Genomic DNA, 16501 nt, shown 5'->3' with positions numbered 1-16501 from the left:
CCTTTCTTGTAATTTACGTTTTCATTTCCAGAGGTCTCATTTTCCTGATTTGTAAAATGGCTAGAGCGATACTGAGGGTATTCAAAAGAATCTGTGGCTCCCCAGAGTAATTCTAGTTAGGCTCCTTTCTTGGGGTAATTTGCTATGCAAGAGCATAACAGATGAGTAAACTACTAATACAAAAATTAGTAAAGAAGCATAAATTAGGTTCTTCTGATAGGATAATGAATTGTTTTCTTATTAAGCACTGCTGGAGCCATATTAGCTCTTTCAGCAATGGGAATTAAGCTTACATCTGGTTTTAGTTCAGTGGTTCTTTTGTTAGGGGGAAAAATGTGAGTTTGCGAAAACCTAATACTATACATTGTCAAAAATAATACAATTACTAAAGTCAATAATGGGAACAGCAATATGCTAACAGTTTACAGTTTGTTTGTCGGTTTTTTTTTTTTTTTTTTTTTTGGTCTTTTTTTTTTTGAGATGGAGTTTTGCTCGTCGCCCCGGCTGGAGTGCAGTGGCACGATCTCGGCTCACTGCAACCTCTGCCTCCCAGGTTCAAGCAATTCTCCTGCCTCAGCCTCCTGAGTAGCTGGGACTACAGGTGCCTGCCACCACGCCTGGCTAATTTTTGTATTTTTAGTACAGATGGGATTTCACCGTGTTGGCCAGGCTGCTCTTAAATTCCTGACCTCAGGTGATCCACCCGCCTCAGCCTTCCAAAGTGCTGGGATTACAGGTATGAGCCACCGCGCCTGGCCACTAACAGTTATTTTTATTTTTTAGAGACAGGGTCTTGCTACATTGCCCAGGCTGGAACTCCTGGCCTCAAGTGATTCTCCTGCTTCAGCCTCCTGAGTAGCTGGGATTACAGGTGTGTGCCACTGTGCCTGACTTTTTATTTTTATTTTTTAAAGCCTATAGCACCCGCTACTCCCCAGGCCCAACCCCCTTTGGCTTCCGAGATCGGGCGAGACTAGGCACATTCAGGGTGGAGTGGCTGTAGACACTAATGGTTACGGGGTATTTACTGTGGATACCACGCACTGTACTAAGAATATTACAGTCATTCAGCCCATTTAAATCTTAGTGTAAGTATTTGTCCTAGTTTGTAAGTTTATTTCTGTTATCCCACCATACTTAAAAAAGGGATCTCTTTTAACTCTCAAAAGTGGCATGGTCTAGATTTTAAATCATATGGCTGCCCTATGTAACACTCAGAGCCACCTCTGAGCTGTGAGTGTTGGAGAGGTCAGTCAGAGACTGGTACATCAGTCATTCTACTACTAGGAGCTGTTTTCACTCACAGAGCACTTCTTACACTCTCTGTGTGGATCTTCTTCCTCCACACAAACCAATGCTCCCAACTCTCTAGACACCAACTGGGTGTCCAGTGATTCCATTTGGACACCACCTGGTGTTAGCACACACCCCACAGGTGAAGGGCTCAGTCCCACAAGACTGCCCCCACTTCAGATGCCAGTTACAAGACTGAGCCTCTCATTCTTCTGACCAACTAGCTATAAAATCAGAGGTTCCAATGATCCTCTCCTCAGGTTTGATAATTTGCTAGAATGGCTCACAGAACTCAGGAAGACACTTTGTTTGCCATTGCCAGTTTATTCTGAAGGATACAACTCAGGAATAGCCACATGGAAGAGATGCACAGGGCCAGGCCTGGGGAAAGGTTCAGAGCTTCCGGGGCCCTCTCCAGACAGGTCACCTTCCCAGCACCTGGATGTGACCACCAGCCTGGAAGCTGACTGAACCCCACAGTTTAGGTTTTTTATGGAGGTCTCACAATGTAAGCGCGACTGATTGAATCGCTGGCCAGCAGTGATCAGGTCGAACTCTGAGGGTCAGGTGTGGTTGGTTCCTCTGCCTACCAGCCCCCATCCCGAGGCTATCTGGGGGCCCACCAGGAGTCCCTTCATTAGCCTACACTCAGGTGTGGTGAAAGGGACTTACAAATAACAAAAGATGCTCTTCTCACCTCAATACTCAGGAAATTCCAAGGGTTTTAGGAGCCTGGATGAAGACCAAATGCACATTTCTTATTGTATCACAAGATCACAGTCATGCCTTCATTCTTTTTTCTCACTTGTTCACTGTCTCATTCATTCAGGCATATAGAACAGATTCTCCATCCAATCTTCAAGTTTCTCAGTATTTTTGAAGCAGCAGATTTGGATGACCTCAGAGGACATGGCATGCTGAATTACTTATACTTACAAAAGGACCTCAGCAGCCCGCCCAGGAAGGTTTTGTGCAATCTGTAGCCTGCAGGTGCCTATGACAGCAGCCCCAGGGACAGATATGAAAAGTTGACATTTAGGCCAAGAAACTTAAAAGTTCCTCTAGGTTATCTAAACCATAAAGAGGGGCAAGCATCTGCTGTTTAAAAGACAGGCAGCCCATTGCTGAAAATATATGACTGCATTTGGAAGCCAAGGTCAAAGACACCAGCCAATTGTCAAACAGATGAAATTCCACTGGTGTACTGTGGTTAAGCAAATAGTTGGAAGGCTAAACACGGGGTAGGGTGCATTGGTCAAAGAAAGCGTGTGGTTTCCAAATGACCAACGCAGCACATCTGGGGAGGGGGTGTTGGGCGCGGCTGGTAATTTGCACTGATTGATTGGATCAGCCTCGCTGTGTCAACATGTGGCTGGGATGTTCCGTCTACGGGAAAGTGTCCATGGAGAGGCTCCAGCTCTTACGCCACTGCTTGGGGAACTTGCTGAGCTGAAGCCACAGGATTTGGACACACTGAAGACCACCCAGCACTTCTGGACAGTCTGTCCCTTATGGATTAGCAGACATAACTTTCCAAACCAAATAAATTTTATGAGTTGTTGAGGGAGAACGTGCTATCACAAGCAAAATTACAAGCAAAGGAGTGTGGGCCTGCCTGGGGAGCCGCTGCCCTCGGCGTCCCTCTGAGCACTGTGCTGGAGCAGGAGTAGCTGTTCTCTGAGCACTCGCCTGGCCAGTGATTTCTCCAACAGCTTTCACAGAGGACCAGGAGTGTTCACCTCCAGATGCCCTTTAATTCAGCTCTTGCTGAAACAGTAAGGCTGGACATGGGGGTGGCTGAGACCATATTTTCCTGTGAAATATATTCCTAGATCAATCAAGAAGGGAGCTGCCACAGCCACAGTGAAAGGCAAGAGCAGTTTAGTTAAATATTCTTTGTAAGTATTTTGAAAAATCACGGCGGGGCGCGGTGGCTCAAGCCTGTAATCCCAGCACTTTGGGAGGCCGAGACGGGCGGATCACGAGGTCAGGAGATCGAGACCATCCTGGCTAACACGGTGAAACCCCATCTCTACTAAAAATTCAAAAAACTAGCCGGGTGAGGTGGCGGCGCCTGTAGTCCCAGCTACTCGGGAGGCTGAGGCAGGAGAATGGCGTGAACCCGGGAGGCGGAGCTTGCAGTGAACTGAGGTCCAGCCACTGCACTCCAGCCTGGGCGACAGAGCGAGACTCCGTCTCAAAAATAAATAAATAAATAAATAAAGGAAAATCACTGTGGAGAGTGAAAATGCCAGCTGGTGCGATCAGCGGCGGGCGGCGGGGCCGGGAAGCGAGTGCTTCGTTGCAGGTGTCGGGCACCGTGAGGGAAGGATCCCAGCACCGTGCCGCACGTTCACAGCGCCCTTTACTCAGTATCTCACATAAGGACCACACATAACGCTCGGACTCTTCAGGAAGCTCACTCCACTTACCAAGTGAATCTTGCCAGAAGGTTTAGAGTAGGGAGAAAAAAGGCCAGTTTTATTTTTTTAACCACGAAACCTGCGATTTGACCATTTTTCGAAACATCAAGTTACTTAATCTTCTATTTCTCTTTTTAAATCTCACTTTCACAAAGTCCTGAATTATAATCTTTTATATAAACTGAAATTAAAATACGTATCCTAATTTTTAAGAGTCATAGATTTAAAAAATGGAAATACTCTGAATTGTAAGAACAACGGTGGTTTTCAGCCTGTTTATTTTCCAAACGCAACAACACAATGAGAATCTATTTGAAGATGGAGAAGATCCACTTATGACAGTGAAAACATTCAAAACACAAATACAACAAAACATTAGGAACAAGAAATGTGTAAATCCAACATGTGAAAAATCTATACAACACTCCCATCAGATCACAAAAGCTGAACAAATGGTAAAACATATGTGTTCCTGAACAGGCGGACAGAAAGTCTTAACATCATGAAAACACCAGCTCTCTCAATAATCTATATACTTACAGGAGTCTTCCCCCGAACAACACCGGGTGTCTTCCCTGCAACTAGAAAAATTGGTTTCAAAGTTTATGTGGAATATAAGACAAGCAATGATAGCAAAACAAACTAAAAACAACCCTGGTAACGGAGACAAATCAAAGGGAATGATCCTTAGTTTGCACTGATGCCAGCACTAAAGCAGTGATACTGCCGCACGCACATGCAAGAGAGGAGAGAACCAGAACAGAAGGTAACAAAACAGGCCTGACTGTGTGAGAATGTGACGAGGACGCCACCTAAGCCCGCAGGACTGCGCCCCAGAGGCGCGCACCCTTCATCGCACTCGAGAGGGCGCCCCAGAGGCACGCACCCTTCATCGCACTCAAGAGGGTGGACATGCTCTACCACCTGAGAGAGGGGAAAACAACCGCATTATTTCAACAAATGATATCAAAACAAAAAACAAAGAGGGATTGAAAGAGACTTGAAAGAACCTATAAACCAAAGGCAATGTGTAGATCTGAACTCTGATTCTAACAAACCAACTGGAAGAAAAATTCTAAGACGATGAAGATAATTTAATTCCTGACTAGACATGTGATGATAAGGAACTAATGTCAATTTTAAGATGTAATAATGGTATTGTAGTTTTGTTTTTTTAAAATGCATTGTATAGCAAGGAAGGGTCTATATATGTAACAATTCTCCGATTTCTCACTGAAAGTATTTAAATAAAGAATTGGGCTGGTCACAGTGGCTCACGCCTATAATCCCAACATTTTGGGAGGCCAAGACAGGCAAACTCCTTGAGTTCAGGAGTTTAAGACCAGCCTAGGCAACATGGTGAAATGCCATCTCTACCAAAAATACAAAAAATTAGCCAGGTGTGGTGGCACACACCTGTGGTCCCAGCGACTCAGGAGGCTGAGGTGGGAGGATCACCTGAGCCTGGGAGTTTGAGACTACAGTGAGCCAAGACTGCACCACTGCACTCCAGCCTGTGTGACAGAGTGAGACCCCATCTCAAAAAAAAAAAAAAAAAGAATTGAAAACATAAATAGTATTAATAAAATGATTTAAAAGCCACAGTATTCTTAACAAAATGTCAGGTTTATAAGCAGTATCATTTTAAAATCACATTGCATGTATACTTTGAATTCAGAAATGTGAATGCTTTGGATCTCATTATCTGAGACTGAGAGGGCTCTGCAAATTACACCACACAGTGGATCCACAGTGTTTTCAAACACTGCAGACAGAGCCACTCGTAACTTGGAGACATGACTATAGCAGTAGTCAGAGGCCATGCAACAATTTTCAAAGTGGGGTCCAAAGAACCCTTTCCAGAGAGGGAGGGAAGAACTGAGATGCGTTAAAAGAAAAAAATCATTATTTTTAAAATTCTCGTAATTTATCTTGGGCCTACGTGGAAACATAAGAAATAAGTACACTTTGTTGGGGTTTGAAGTAATATATATTTTTTAATTTTGAAAACTTTTCTAATTTTTAAATTTTATCCAAGCTATTTTAATTTTATTATATATACATTTTTATGTATATATACAGCATATATTTTACTTATATATTTTAACACATATTTTAGATTATTTTGTAATTTTACAATATTCTATTTGAAAAGTAACATTTATTTATAATGTATTTTCTTGTATTTAAGAATGGATCATTGGCTTTAAATATGAGGATTAAAAGATTCAATTTCTCATCCTACAGATGTTTCATCAAGAAAAGATGAAACTGGCTGGGTGCGGTGGGCTCCCGCCTGTAATCCCAGCACTTTGCGAGGCCGAGGCGGGTGGATCACCTGAGGTCGAGAGTTCGAGACCAGCCTGACCAACATGGAGAACCCTGTCTCTACTAAAAATACAAAATTAGCTGGGCGTGGTGGTGCATGCCTGTAATCCCAGCTACTCGAGAGGCTGTGGCAGGAGAATTGCTTGAACCTGGAAGGCAGAGGTTGTGGTGAGCTGAGATCGTGCCACCGTACTCCAGCCTGGGCAACAAGAGCAAAACTCTGTCTCCAAAAAAAAAAAAAGAAATCAAAGGAAAGAAAAGATGAAACTGACACATCAGAGAATTCTCTGACTCATGAGATGGAGACATCTGCTCCAGAGAAAGTGGGCTAAACTGTAAACAAAGACAAAAAATGTGAGGAAAGTTCTTTTTCCCTTGCCTTTACAGATGTTAATGATTTACCTTATTGTGGCTTATGCAACAATATTTCAAATACTATTATGGTGCAAGTTAACTGCCACATCGATTTGAGATCATTCAGAATCTAAAGAAAAAAATTAATTTAAGTGCAGATGTGATAAATTAATATGTCACCAACAGAACTGTACTTCTGCCTTACAACAGAATCTCTGGACTTACTGTATTCCTTGTAGTTGTCTGGTATCAGCACCAACTAAGCACAGAAGCTCTTTTATATGAAAGTTGGCCACACACACAAGTGGTAGGGAAATACTTAAATTACTGAATAACTATTTAGAATCTCCTTGTTTTTCCTGGAACAACCATGTTGACGTTTGCACTGATAGAGCAAAAGCAACGGTGGGTAACACAGCTGCATCTCAGTGGGAATCAGAGCAGAGACAGTCCTCACGCTACACTTCACCACCACACACACACAGTAGAAACACCACGCTTTCACATACGAATATTTGATGAAGCAGTTTATCATACTGATTTTATTAAACTGTTGCCCTCAAGGATACTTTTTAAAAAGAATTCTGTATGGTGAAAAGGAAAGTGTGCATAAAGCACTTCTGCTTCATAATAAAAAACGACGGTTGCCTGGAGAAAAGCACTCCACTTGTACACCTGCACAACTCTTTCAGCAGGTGGACTCACCTGACCACTTTTTGTCATGGAAATTGACTTGAAAGAATGAGTAGCAGACAGGCAGTGGTTAGTCACATTTTGGGATTAGGCACATACTTTTTCAATAATTTGCAAAGTGACTCAGTCCCCTCAGGAAAACAACTGACAGTGCTTGTAGCCCATGATAAATTTTAGCTTTTAAGCAGAAATTAGAATCTTGGAAATCTATGTCCACCAACATAAGCTTGACAGCTTCCCAATACTTAAAGTCGTTTCTGATGAGGTGGCAGTAGTGACTATAGGTTTTGATATTGCATAATGAAATATGTCAATGTTTGGAAGATATACATAACTCAGTGAATGTTTTCCAAATGAACCATGCATAATGCTTCAAAATTATGTGTGTAGGCAACAAAGATCCATTGAAAGTGCAAGACAGACCAATGGGTTTTAATGTAACAGAGAATGGAAAGTTAACTGATACAATTTCAGATTCCACATTGCAACTACCCTTTAAAAAATGACCATTTTCAAATTTTGGTGAGCTATCAAAGCAGAATTATCTACAATGATCTGCGACGGCTATTAGAATATTCCCGCCTTTTCCAGCTACCATCTATGTGGGACTGGATTTTCTTTATACACTTCAACCAAAACAACACATCCCACCAGAAGCAGATATGAGAATTCAGCAGCCTTAGGGCAGAAAATGAGACTTGCAAAAATGTAAAAACAATGCTGCTCTTGTCAAATTTTTTTTTTTGCCTTGGAAAAGAGCATTGTCTTTCATGAAAATATGCTATTTGTGTCAACGTGTAATTAAATTATTTTTATTTTTTAAGTGAAGAAACACATTTTTAAAAATTTAGTTTCAAATATGATAAATATTAATAAGTGTTTAACAGATTTAAAAAAAAACTCTTGGGAATGTATGAACACAAAGAAGGAAACAACAGATGCGGGGGCCTACCTGAGAAAGGGTGGGAGGAAGGAGAGGAGCAGAAAAGGTAACTATTGGGTACTGGGCTTAATACCTGGGTGATGAAATAATATGTACAACGAAACCCTATGACATGTGTTTACATATGTAACAAACCTTCACATGTACCCCCAAACCTAAAATAAAAGTTTAAAAACAAATGCTTTGGGCTCCTCAGTAATTTTTTTTTTTTTTTTTTTTTGAGATGGAGTCTCACTCTGTTGCCCGGGTTGGAGTGCAGTGGCGTGATCTTAGCTCACTGCAACCTCTGCCTCACAAGCTGAAGTGATCCTTCTGACTCAGCCCCCCTAGTAGCTGGGATTACAGACACACGCCACCATACTTGGCTAATTTTTGTATTTTTAGTAGAGATGGGGTTTCGCCATGTTGGCCAGGCTGGTCTCAAACTCCTGACCTCAGGTGATCCACCCACCTTGGCATCCCAAAGGGCTGGGATTACAGGTGTGAGCCACCACACCTGGCCGGGATACTCAGTGATTTTTAAGAGTATAAAGGGGTACTGAGACAAAAACGTTTGGACCCTGCTGTTATATAGTCTTTCCAACACACCACAGCCTTCTAAGAAAAGGAAAAATGACGCAGGATGACAGGAGACATGAACACCACTTACAGCAAAATGGCCTCGTTTACAGCCTCAAAGAACTCTGGCTGGAGGATTTCCTGAGGTTCATGTCCGTGACAGACGAGCAAAGCCTCCACCAGAGGGTCAACATCTGGCAGGGTAATAAGTGGGACACAGACTCGTGACAGGGACGCCAATCGCTCGGGAGTCATTCTATGGAAGAAATAAGAAATAATCACCCAAATCTAAGAGCCACGCATAATTAAGAACATATAAAACCTTCATGCTAAAAAGGTCAACGACAGATCACCTGTTTTGCCTCTAAATAAAGAGAATGACTCTAACACTATCGATGAACACTTCTCTTTTATCCAGTTCTTTAGGAAGGTATCTTTTAGCTGCCAATGCTGTTTCAGTGTCATTCATGGTCAGGACTTTGTTCTTTATATCCACAGGCACTTAATATGTCCAAAACACAACTCCTGAAATCCCTTCCCAGTGTTCCTTTTCCCCAGTGCCATCTCGTTTACTCAGGCCCAAATGCTGATTCCTCCCTTTCACTGATGCATCAGTGAATACTAGCAACACATCCGACCTCTTCTGAACACCTCCATTACTGCCCTTCTAAGTGGAGAGTAACCCACCACCTCCAGCCTCTGGATTTCTTGCTTCTGCACTCACTCCTATAGTTCAACATCAGAACACTTCCAGCACCCCTTTAAAAATTCAGATCACAACACTTGTCTGCTCAAAGCTTTGCAATGGCTTCCCATCTCATGCAGAGAATAAGCAATGTCTTTCACTAGCCAGCAAGTCCTTCCATGGTGGTTCCCCATCTGTTTCACTGACTTCATCTCCTTCCACTCTTACCTTTGTCTTTTCTGCCTCTGACTGCCCCAAGTTAAGGTCCTGCGGTCCCCAGTTGCAGCTCAAATGTCCCTTTGTTAAGTGAGGTCTTCTCTGATCATCCCATGTCACTATACTGTCTACCACGTGTGGCAATTTAAATGTAAATGAATTAAAATGAAATAAAATTAAAAATCCAGCTCCTCAACTGCACTAGTCACAGCTGAAGTGCTCAACAGCTATGGGCGGCTGGCAGCTACGGTCCCGAACAGCACACACGTACAGGATGCGCCTGGGACCGCGTACAGGATGCGCCTGGGACTGCACAAAGCACTGCTGGACACTGGAGCTTCACGCGCCCTCCTACCCGTGCTTTACTTCTCTTCCTGGTACCTTTCACCATCTGACCTATACAGTATTCCCTTGTAGTACTCATGGTTCCCTTCCTCCTGAGAGGGCAGAAGCTCTACGATGGCAGGCAGCTTCTCCTACTTTGCCCACCACTCTATTCCTAGCACCTAGGGATAACTCCTCACACACAGCACATGCTCAACAAATCCATCTCCAGTGCAGTGAACGACAAATAAAATGAAAGTTCTGGGTGGAGCCTATTCAACGTTTTTCTAGGTATTTTCATATGTAATTGTAAATATAGAAATTTAGTCTTGTGTTTTGTGGAACACACATGGCATCACAGTGTAGAGCATATAGCTGTCCCTCATTCTTAAAAACTTGCTGCCTATTATTAAAACACACGTGTTCTGTAATTTAACAATGCCACTATCAGTAGGCACTGAGGCTGTTTCTGGTTTTTCACTATTCAAACAGGGCTGTGGTGCTACCCTTACCCATGCCTGTCTGTGCCCGCATGTGAGAACTTGCATATTAAATTGCCTTCCAAGGCCAGGGGCGGTGGCTCACACATGAAGTCCCAGCACTTTGAGAGGCTGAGGCAGACAGATCGCTTGATCCCAGAAGTTCAAGACCAGCCTGGGTCATATGGAGAAACCCCATCTCTACAAAAAATACAAAAACTAGCTGGGTGTGGTGGTGCGTGCCTGCAGCTGCAGCTACTGGGGGGACTGAGGTGGGAGGTTGCTCGAGACCAAGAGGTCAAGGCTGCAGTGAGCTGTGTTCACACCACTGCACTCCAGCCTGGGAGACAGAACGAGACCCCGTCTCAAAAAAAACACACACATAGACACACACAAAAAACTGCCTTGCAAATGACCACTCTTCCAATGATATCATTATTTGTTTCTATTTCTCAAAAATTTAACGAACAAAAATTGCTATTTCATTGCCTTAATTTGCATTTTCCTGATAACTTGTGAGATGGTAATTGTTACCCACTTGTATTTACTCTTCAGAGAATTTGTTTATATATTTGTGTATTTTTGTCCTATTTGTTCATTTAATACCTATTTATTGATCCCCTATTGTAGTCAAGGCTCTGTTTGAGGTGTACGTGATACAGATGCAAAGATGACAAGGTCTCATCAGGGAGAGGAACAATATAATGCCAGATGATACTGGGTATCATGCTGAAAAGTAAAGAATGCTCAGAAGTGACAGAAATTTACCAAGAAGGTGACATGTGAGCAGTGCTCTGAAGGAAGTACATGAACAAGCCACGTATATATCTGGGAGGAAAACATTGCAGACAGATGAAAAGCAAATGCAAAGGCCCTCAGCATCTGAAAAGAGCAAGGGGACCAACGTGATCACACCCAGTGAACCAGGGAGGACGGCGGAAAGGCTCTGTAGATCACTGTGGGGCCTGCATATTCTTTTTTAAAAAACTTGAGTTTTCATTTTTATGAAATTAATAAACGCAACTATATTTTTTAAATTTAGAATATGTATTTACTTTTAAATTTTTATTTCAATAGCTTTTGGGTAAAAGTAGTTTTTTGTTACATGGATGAATTGCATAGTGGTGAATTCTGAGGTGTTAATGTGCCCATCGCCCGAGTAGATTGCACCTAATGTGTAGTTTTTTATCACTAGCCCCTATCCCACCCTCTTCCCGCTTCTGAGTCTCTGAAGTCCATTATGTCACTCTGTATGCCAGCAATGTCCAATCTTTTTGGCTTCCTTCTTTTTGGAAAAAGAATTGTCTTGGGTTACACACTAAATACACTAATATCAACGATAGTTGACGAGCTTAAAAAAAAATCGCAAAAACCCTCAATGCTTTCAGGAAGTTGACAGATTTGTGTTGGGCGGCATTCAAAGCTGTCCTGGGCCGTGTGCAGCCACGGGCCACGGGTCCGACGAGCTTGCTGTGTGTCTCTATACTCATAGCTTAGCCCGCACTAATAAGTGAGAACATAACAGTTTGTGGATTGCTTGGGCCCAGGAGTTTGAGACTAGCCTGGGCAACATGGTGAAACCCTGCGTCTACAAAAAAATACAAAAATTAGGTGGGTGTGGTGGTGCACACCTGCAGTCCCAGCCACTTGGGAGGCTGAGGTGGGAGGATGGCTTCAGTCCAGGAAGTGGAGGTTGGGGTGAGCTGAGATCATGTCACTGCACTCTGGCCTGGGCAACAAAGCAAGACCCTGTCAAAAACAGAAATGAAAGAGAGAGAGACAAAGGAGAGAGAGAAAAGAGAGAGGGGGAGGGGAAGGGAGGAATGTGGAAGGGAAGGAAAGGGAAGGGAGGGAAGGTGAGGAGAGGAGAGGAGAGGGAGGAGAGGGGAGGAGAGGGGAGGGGAGGGGAGCAGATGGGAGGGAAGGTGAGGGGAGGAAGGAAGGGAGGGAGGGAGGGAAAAGAAAATATTCATAATAAAGGGGTTACTTCCTGCCTCAGGTTCTTATTTCCAAATAGCAAAAGTAACTCATTAAAAAATAATCATCTTTAATCAGCCTTAAACTGCTTAGTATTTCTTTCCCTCTGTAGTATTTTTTCCCCTTTATTTACATCTTTTTTGCACTCTTCCCATTATTTGATTGTACTGGTCTCTTTTCAGGGTATTGCTATACAATTATTTGTGCTTTTCATTTTCTCACCCTTGGACAGAAGACAAGCAGTTCAGAAAGGTTTCTAAAGTCTCCTGGACCACAATTAAAAGACTCTGCTGGATGGTATCAGCTGAAACAATCTTTTCTCTTTCTTTTTTGAGACAGTGTCTTGCTCTGTCACCCAGGCTAGAGTGCAGTGGTGCAATCTCGGCTCACTGCAACCTCGACCTCCCCAGGCTCAAGCGATCCTTCTACCCAGCCTCCATAGTAGCTGGGATTACAGGTGCTTGCCACCACACCTGGCTAATTTTTTTTTTTTTTTTCTTGTAGAGATGGGGTTTCTCCATGTTACCCAGGCTGGTCTCAAACTCCTGGGTTCAAGTAATCCTCTCACCTTGGCCTCCCAAATTGCTGGGATTACAGGTGTGAGCCATTGTGCCCAGGCTGAAACAACTTTTATAGATTAAAAACTTGCCTTTGTGCCAGATTGTGCCACTATGGAAGAGGTTTATTCTCTAGTTCATAATTGGTTTTGTTGTTGTTGTTGTTAAGAATGCTTGCTTTTCCAAAGTAATATGAACAAATTCCCTGGCACAGAGCAAAGTCCACTGAAGGATGTCCATACTGGCATCCCAGCTGGCAGGAGTAGCAAGGATAAAATGGGAATGAATTTAGTTAGCAGTTTAGGATATTCCTAGTCAAAGCAAACCTATGATACAATCAGTAAAATTCTTAACTGAATTTACTAAGAATGCGAGATGCCTGTGCCAGTAGAGTACTCCCTGTAAACCAACACACCTGATACATTCCTCATTTGCTCTACTGAATGATGTTTAGAATCTTTTCTTTTAGAATTCAACAAGATAATTTTAGAATTCAACAAGATAAATTTTTTCTTTAGAAAAAATTTTAGAATTCAACAAGATAAATTTTTTCCAGGTACTTTTCTGAATGTGTTGAGCCCTTATACATAGTTTTTAAGGTAATTCAATCTCTTGGACTGAGTTCATTTATACCTATCAGAAGATTGAAATTAAAAAGCAATTTGATGCCTAACATGCTTTTTGAGCCTTTTTAGTAGCTTTTGTGTTCACCATTCATAAAATTTTAACTTGGATTCCTAAAAGCTTGTGTGAGAACCAAAACTTTTTAAGTCCACAGTTCTCCAGTGAATAGCAAATTCTGCCAAGTGTGTTCTCCTATCTCAAGTGGAAGCCGGTTTAATGAAATTAGGTAACAGAATGGCACCGCAATAACATTTGCAAAACAGCTGCCAACCACGCGGGAGCCATTATAATTTTTGCCATCATTAATCATAACAATTAAAATAGGTATCATAATACTACCTAACTTTCTACTACACATCTGAAGTTCTCTGTCCATTTTTCAGATTTACAAATAGAAACAATTAAATCAGAACACAGCATAATAGGCAAACTACTTTCTGGTGTACGCTTAAAGTCAGGACAGTCCCACCCACCTATGAATCCAAGTTTCTAATTCCTTTCCTTTCACAAGTATGACTTCAAATGTCCAAGCAGCCAAGAGAACCCAAACTTAAGCACCATATAAACAATGCTATGCTGTTTTTCTGTTTTTTTTTTCCTTCTTCTAGAAGGCGTCTATGCATTCATTTTTTTATTTTTTAGCACTTGAGTGTTTAACGTTCATTTCCAAAGATTCAAAAAGTCTCACAGAAAATAGAGAAATTGATCTCATAACTTCAGATGCACGGGATCGCCAGAGGAACAACAACTCACAGAAAATAAAGAAACTGGTCTCATAACTTCAGATGCACGGGATCGCCAGAGGAACAACAACTCACAGAAAATAGAGAAATTGGTCTCACAACTTCAGATGCACGGGATCGCCAGAGGAACAACAACTCACAGAAAATAGAGAAATTGGTCTCACAACTTCAGATGCACGGGATCGCCAGAGGAACAACAACTCACAGAAAATAGAGAAATTGGTCTCACAACTTCAGATGCACGGGATCGCCAGAGGAACAACAACTCACAGAAAATAGAGAAATTGGTCTCACAACTTCAGATGCACGGGATCGCCAGAGGAACAACAACTCACAGAAAATAGAGAAATTGGTCTCACAACTTCAGATGCACGGGATCGCCAGAGGAACAACAACTCACAGAAAATAGAGAAACTGGTCTCACAACTTCACATGCACGGGATCGCCAGAGGAACAACAACTCACAGAAAATAGAGAAACTGGTCTCATAACTTCAGATGCACGGGATCGCCAGAGGAACAACAACTCACAGAAAATAGAGAAACTGGTCTCATAACTTCAGATGCACGGGATCGCCAGAGGAACAACAACTCACAGAAAATAGAGAAACTGGTCTCATAACTTCAGATGCACGGGATCGCCAGAGGAACAACAACTCACAGAAAATAGAGAAATTGATCTCATAACTTCAGATGCACGGGATCGCCAGAGGAACAACAACTCACAGAAAATAGAGAAATTGGTCTCATAACTTCAGATGCACGGGATCGCCAGAGGAACAACAACTCACAGAAAATAGAGAAATTGGTCTCATAAGTTCAGATGCACGGGATCGCCAGAGGAACAACAACTCACAGAAAATAGAGAAATTGGTCTCAACTTCAGATGCACGGGATCGCCAGAGGAACAACAACTCACAGAAAATAGAGAAATTGATCTCATAACTTCAGATGCACGGGATCGCCAGAGGAACAACAACTCACAGAAAATAGAGAAATTGATCTCATAACTTCAGATGCACGGGATCGCCAGAGGAACAACAACTCACAGAAAATAGAGAAATTGGTCTCATAACTTCAGATGCACGGGATCGCCAGAGGAACAACAACTCACAGAAAATAGAGAAATTGATCTCATAACTTCAGATGCACGGGATCGCCAGAGGAACAACAACTCACAGAAAATAGCGAAATTGGTCTCATAACTTCAGATGCACGGGATCGCCAGAGGAACAACAACAAAAAAAGTGGGAAAATTAGCTTACTTTCTTTTTGCATTATTTTTAGAGGCCTGATAAATTGTGTTGTCATAGGGCTTTAAATAGAGTTTCACTTGCCACCAAGTAAAGTCAACAATTCAGTGACAGAATGTTTAAATTCTATCCTGTTCTTTGCTACAAACCATCTAGAAGAAGCAACATTCTGAGCATTGTCAGCTTATCCTGTAGCCCTATGGTTTCGGGGCAGATGGTTTGGAAGCTACAATACAACCACACAGGAAGGATGTTCCCAGCAGTATATGGTTACTGTCTAGCCTTCTGCAGTTGAATTCTTGTGCAGAAACTATTTGGAAGTGCTGCTCTGGCAACCAGTCAAGACCTAATGCTTAGTGCAATTCAATCTGGAAAGTGTTGCATAACTCTCCACTTGAAATTGGATCTCCGCACTCTGACAAACTTCAGACCAAAAGACGAGCCGTGAAGGCTCTCTGCACCTGGAAGTCTTTGGAAGGCTATCAGTTGGGTTGCCCGAATTTTGGTATACCCAGGAACTACCTGTCTTTATGAGATTTTTTAATTTTTCAGAAAAATTATCCTGGATCGTTTCCAGCCTAATTAGAAGATACAATCTGCAGCCATGAGCTGCAGTACTTGATAAATGTCCCCAGCACCACAGTCTTTCCACCCACTCAGTCCCCGGTAATAATCTCTGACTCTTCTCATTTCCTCTTTTCAGATAATGAGAGAAAAGCTGCACTTAGAGATCTTTTAGGGAGGAGGACTGATGAGTCAGGCTGGAGACCTGCCTGCCTATCTGAGACGCTACACGAGTGATGCACACAGGCGACTCTCAGCCTACCTTTCAACTGTACAAACATCCATCCAGCCCTAACTCTATGCAATACATTCTGCTAGGCTATGTGCAGAGTATACACCTTCACACACATCCCCACACACCTCCTCCTCTATCAGCCCACCCACTAAGCTCATAAATTCCAAAAATTTAAGATACTTACAACTCACACTAAATGTGTCTTTTTGTTAACAACTTAGATGATGGACTCAAAAACACATTAATTAATTTT

General features: G+C 42.4%; 1 protein-coding gene across 8 annotated transcripts in view; it reads right to left on the bottom strand.

Moving 5' to 3' along the window:
• Positions 1 to 16501, bottom strand: part of FANCC (FA complementation group C) — a 217563-nt gene that overhangs the window by 43040 nt on the left and 158022 nt on the right. For 7 of the 8 annotated variants that reach the window (XM_030919731.1, XM_010372004.2, XM_030919737.1 and 4 more), the window contains one exon: positions 8684 to 8848. The exons of the other annotated variant lie outside the window; for it this stretch is intronic. In XM_030919731.1, coding sequence (XP_030775591.1) covers positions 8684 to 8848 — 165 coding nt within the window. The remainder of the gene's footprint in view (positions 1 to 8683; positions 8849 to 16501) is intronic. 8 annotated transcript variants of the gene reach the window in all.

This window comes from Rhinopithecus roxellana, chromosome 16 (genome assembly GCF_007565055.1).
Source record: "Rhinopithecus roxellana isolate Shanxi Qingling chromosome 16, ASM756505v1, whole genome shotgun sequence".
NCBI lineage: Eukaryota > Metazoa > Chordata > Mammalia > Primates > Cercopithecidae > Rhinopithecus > Rhinopithecus roxellana.
Note: the sequence above shows the minus strand (reverse complement) of the source record. Positions and strands in the feature narration are given on the sequence as shown.